We start from the raw sequence: 4,487 nt of genomic DNA, 5'->3' as shown, positions 1-4,487 counted from the left end.
AAAAGAGAGAGAGAGAGAGAGAGAGAGAGAGAGAGAGAGAGAGAGAGAGAGGAGAGAGAGATTGCTGTGGGAATAAAGGGGAAAGTGTTCAGGCAGCATTGCCTATGGTTTGGGACAGTATACAGTGGACAGACAGCTCTCATAGACATGGCCCCCTCCTTTTCACCAGGTCAGATCCATGGTTTTGATCTAGCCCACTCCTGTCCACTAAGGGTTTCTCAGCAAGTGCCCTAAAGAAGAAGCCACATTTCCTGCTCCACAAGGTAGCCAGGGAGTTAGCAGCCCTGTCTTCCTTTTCTTGCTGAATTATCTCGATCAGGTCCTCTAGAACAGTGCTGCTAAAGGTGGACTTGGTGGCATTTTCCTGATCCTTAGGGAAAGCTTTGATCTTTATCCATGCAGTGTAATGCCAACTTTATTTCCATCCCAGCTTCTCTACATGGCTTCCCTCTTAGAGTGCAGGTAACCTCCCCACATAACACTCAGGGCTTCCATGTGGAGAGGTGGTTTAGGTAAAGCATATGTAATTATTGGTATTTTGTTCTTCTTTAAAAAACCAAAGAGCCAGCCCTTGGGCAACAAAGTGGAAATGGAGATCGTGAACATGTTGGAGAAAAACACAACGCTTCTGAAATTTGGCTACCACTTTACCCAGCAGGGGCCCCGGCTGCGGGCATCCAATGCCATGATGAACAACAATGACCTTGGTGAGTCCACACCTGCCTTCTGCCTGCTTGTTTGCCCATTCTCCCTCACATTTTGCAGGTTTCTCAGGGAAATTGTACAGACACCCCTGACTCCAGGTTCATGGGATCAAACTCCTGACTTTCAGGAGGATCACATCTTGTTCTGTGTTTAGGCATGACTTCCCCCAGTCTGTGAGCTGCCTGTCTTCAGGACCAAGGGCAAATGCCTTTCCTTCCTCAGCCTGGTGCAGCATAGGCTGAACCCACAGCTCAAACTGGTGCAGCACGTTGGCTGGAGGAAATGAAATTTAAGGGTGCATGGGCTCATCCTGGGTCTGCTCCTCTCCTGAAGACCCTTCTCTAGGTCACACTGGTTTTTGTTCACAATCCCAAAGCTCTCAGCCAACGCCATTACCAAAAGCCATAGCCCGGGAGATGCCACGTGGCTCCCAAGGCAAAGTTGGAAATATGTGTGGTTCATAGGAAAGTGAAGGCAGGGTCAGCAAGATGGCTCGATGAGTAAAGGTACTCACGGAACAAGCTTTGACAAACTGGGTTCAGTCCCTCGGACCCACAGAGTAGGTCTCTGATCTCCACGTGCATGCATGCATGCACGCACATACACGCCACTAAGAATAAATAGAAATACAATGTAAAAGCAAGTTACATTCCTTCCATCTCTGCTGAATTACCATTTCCCTCATTTTTCTAAATAGAGAGAGAAAACCTCACAGTCTCTTGGTGACGGGCTGCACCAAATACCTGTGCAGTCGACAGAATGAATAACATCAACCATCCACTGGCTCCCACGAGCCGATTGTTCACGCGTCCTGGGTGTGGCTGCTTATTACATGTTCCCGATGATGCTCAGGAGAGCAGGGTCTGGTGTGAAATGAAGGCAGCGTGACTGGCAAGGCCCCAGGAGTGTGTGTGTGTGTGGGGGGGGAAGCAAGTCACAAAGCAGGTCTCTATTGTTACCTTGATTGAGGGGTACATTTACCCTGAGTGTCATAAAACCACAACAGACCAAATTACACTCCATCTATTGGAGGAGGGAAGGCAATGTGCTAACTTAACAAGGAAGCTGATCTCTGGAGCAAATGATGAAGCCAAATGAGTTTTAAAGACGGTCTTTGGTGAGGTTTTCATCAAATCCTCACCGCCAGGGCTCTCTAGCTCCCAACCTTCTGCAGAAAGGAGCCTAAAACCCTGAAGCAGGGGTTTGGGTGATGATCCAAGGCTGTCAGATCCCCATTGAGTGGAGTGAGCATCAGAAAGGCAGGCACTCACAGACTTACAGGCACTTCCAATCAAGTTCTTCAACCCCAGGCGCCATCTGTCAAAGTTTTGAGGCCCGGGTGCGAGGGCACAGGCCCTTGCTCTTCAGCATGGCACAGCCCCAGGGCTGTCTGTTCCTTGCTCCCTTCACAGGCCACTTTCTCTAGAGCCTCGGGTCTATAAAAATATACTTCTGTCTTGGTTTATCTGAGGTGCCATTATTTGAAAGGAAGTAAGATCAAAACATGAGCTGCAAGGCCGGGCAGTGGTGGCGCACGCCTTTAATCCCAGCACTCAGGAGGCAGAGGCAGGCGGATCTCTGTGAGTTTGAGACCAGCCTGGTCTACAAGAGCTAGTTCCAGGACAGGCTCCAAAACCACAGAGAAACCCTGTCTCGAAAAACCAAAAAAAAAAAAAAAAAAAAAAAAAAAAAAAAAAAAAAAAAACAAAAAACCAAACAAAAAAACATGAGCTGCAGAATTCTTACCACAGCACAGAAGTGATGGTTATACCGAATCAGTGGGTGGGGCCAGCTCTCAGAGTATTGCAGGCCCAGCTGTGACCTGGTTATGAATCAGTACTTAAAAACCCCGAGTATTGGGGGCTCAAGAGATGGCTCAGAGGTTAAGAGCACTGGCTGCTATTCCAGAGTTCTGAGTTCAATTCCCAGCAACCATATGGTGGCTCACAACCATCTTTAAGGAGATCTGGTGCCCTCTTCTGGTGTGCAGGCATACATGAACACCAGGCAGACAGAACACTGTATCCATAATAAGTAAATAAATCTTTAAAAATTAAGATAAAGAAAAAAATCCTAAATATTATTCTGAAAAACAATAATTTCACATTTTCCCTAGTTACGGATTAAGCGTCTGACAGGATCCTCATGCCCACCATCAAAGGCCAGTGAGTAAGGTTGCAATCCTTGCCCTGCAAAATGGCTTTCTTCTCTGAGGTGGGGGGCTGAACTTGTGAGCATCAGATGAGACACGGACATGTAACCAAACTACTGAGAGAGGCACAAGTCTGGTTCTAGCTTTGTTATTTTTTTGTTTGAGACAGTTTCGTGTAGATAAGGCTGGTCTTGAACTTGCTATGTCTCAGAGACTAGCTGTGAAGTCTTGATGCTCTTACATCCACCTCCCAAGTGCTATGATTACTGGATGTTGCTACCGGTAACATCCAGTGTATCACTGGCTTTCTGGCTTTGAGCAAACATCATATCCTTGCTATCATTTTCCTTATCTGTAGCATGGAAACGACAGCATGCGGAGCTCAGAGCCTTCAGAGGGGCTTCTGTTCAGGTTGGTGGGTGATGCCACACTCTGGGTATGGAGAGCCACAAGAGCAGCTCGCAGGCATGTTTGCACAGCGAACGTGGGGGTGACAGGCTCATCTGTAGAAACTGCACATCCAGACAGCCCTCTCCTATTCTCTATGTTTTGGTTTTTGTTCCTGTGTGGATTTCCAAACTGTGTGACACTTTCAGTCACCTCCAGGAATTGGATTAGACTGTGTCTTCCTTTCAGACTGCCTCCCCATCTGGTTGGCTTGCCTTCTTCTAACTTGGGGCTAGGAAGTGGGTAGAGACCCACGCTGGGTAACTGTGAGTCTGAGACCTGTTTGTGGCTCTTGGCCACACCTGCACAACTACCTGCTCCATCTGAGTCACGTACAAGTTGACAGGGTGGTGGAGCTCATGGGCTCTTATCGGGTGGCTGCACAGCCACCTCAGCCTGGGAACTGAAAGTCATCTTAAGACTAAAAGGTAGCAAGGGTCACCCACCTATACCACATCAACAGACCCCTTGATTTTAATCTACCGCTCTATAGCCTTCCCTGACCTTGTGTTTTCTCGTAGCAAATCTAGCTTGCTTCTTAGTCATTTGCCAATATCATGTTTTCTCTTATTACACCCAAGGGGCCTTTGTCCCTGCCAGCCCTAGCCATAAGCTTCTATCTTCTGTTTGCAACTTCCTGGCTCATACTTTCTTCTCTACAGGTTTAACTGTCATGTGAACAGTATTTGAAGCATGAACTGCCTTGCTCTTAGGGGGATGTCACTATTAAAACATGAGGGGGCAGGACAATTTGAGGCACTTTTCAGTTACTGGCATTGGCAGGAGGTAGACCAGGCATTCCCAGAAGGAGCAAGGAGAAACATTTCAGCAGGCTGACACTCCAGTCCTAAGACTGGCTAAAGTTAACCCTGCTCAGAACCAGTCTTCAACTGTGGAGTCTGTGTAGGCAAAGGCAAATGGTGTGTGTGTGTGTGTGTGTGTGTGTGTGTGTGTGTGTATGTGTGTGTGTGTGTGTGTGTGTGTATGTGCACATGCCAAAGACTGTGTGGTCAGCCATTTAGAAGAGATATCCACCCTACCATAGATTCCCATCAGTAACCAGGGACAAACATCCAGCCTTCTTGTAACCGTCCTTGACAAGCAGGCTCTGACCTTGTGGACCACTTGCTACTCAGGACTGGCAAGGATAGCTGGCTCACATCTCTTCCCCATTCCTTTGCAG

The 4,487-nt window shown here is 47.7% G+C and overlaps 1 protein-coding gene across 4 annotated transcripts in view; it reads left to right on the top strand.

The window, feature by feature from the left end:
- Tmod1 (tropomodulin 1) overlaps positions 1 to 4,487 on the top strand; it is a 70,415-nt gene that overhangs the window by 64,382 nt on the left and 1,546 nt on the right. For all 4 annotated transcript variants that reach the window (XM_050156161.1, XM_050156160.1, XM_050156163.1 and 1 more), the window contains one exon: positions 563 to 707. In XM_050156161.1, the coding sequence (XP_050012118.1) occupies positions 563 to 707 (145 nt within the window). The remainder of the gene's footprint in view (positions 1 to 562; positions 708 to 4,487) is intronic.

The sequence above is a fragment of the Alexandromys fortis genome, unplaced genomic scaffold (genome assembly GCF_014885135.2).
Source record: "Alexandromys fortis isolate MF-2015 unplaced genomic scaffold, M_Fortis_MF-2015_v1.1 scaffold_92, whole genome shotgun sequence".
Classification (NCBI taxonomy): domain Eukaryota; kingdom Metazoa; phylum Chordata; class Mammalia; order Rodentia; family Cricetidae; genus Alexandromys; species Alexandromys fortis.
The sequence above is the reverse complement of the archived record's forward strand: the minus strand, read 5'-3'. Positions and strand labels throughout refer to the sequence as shown.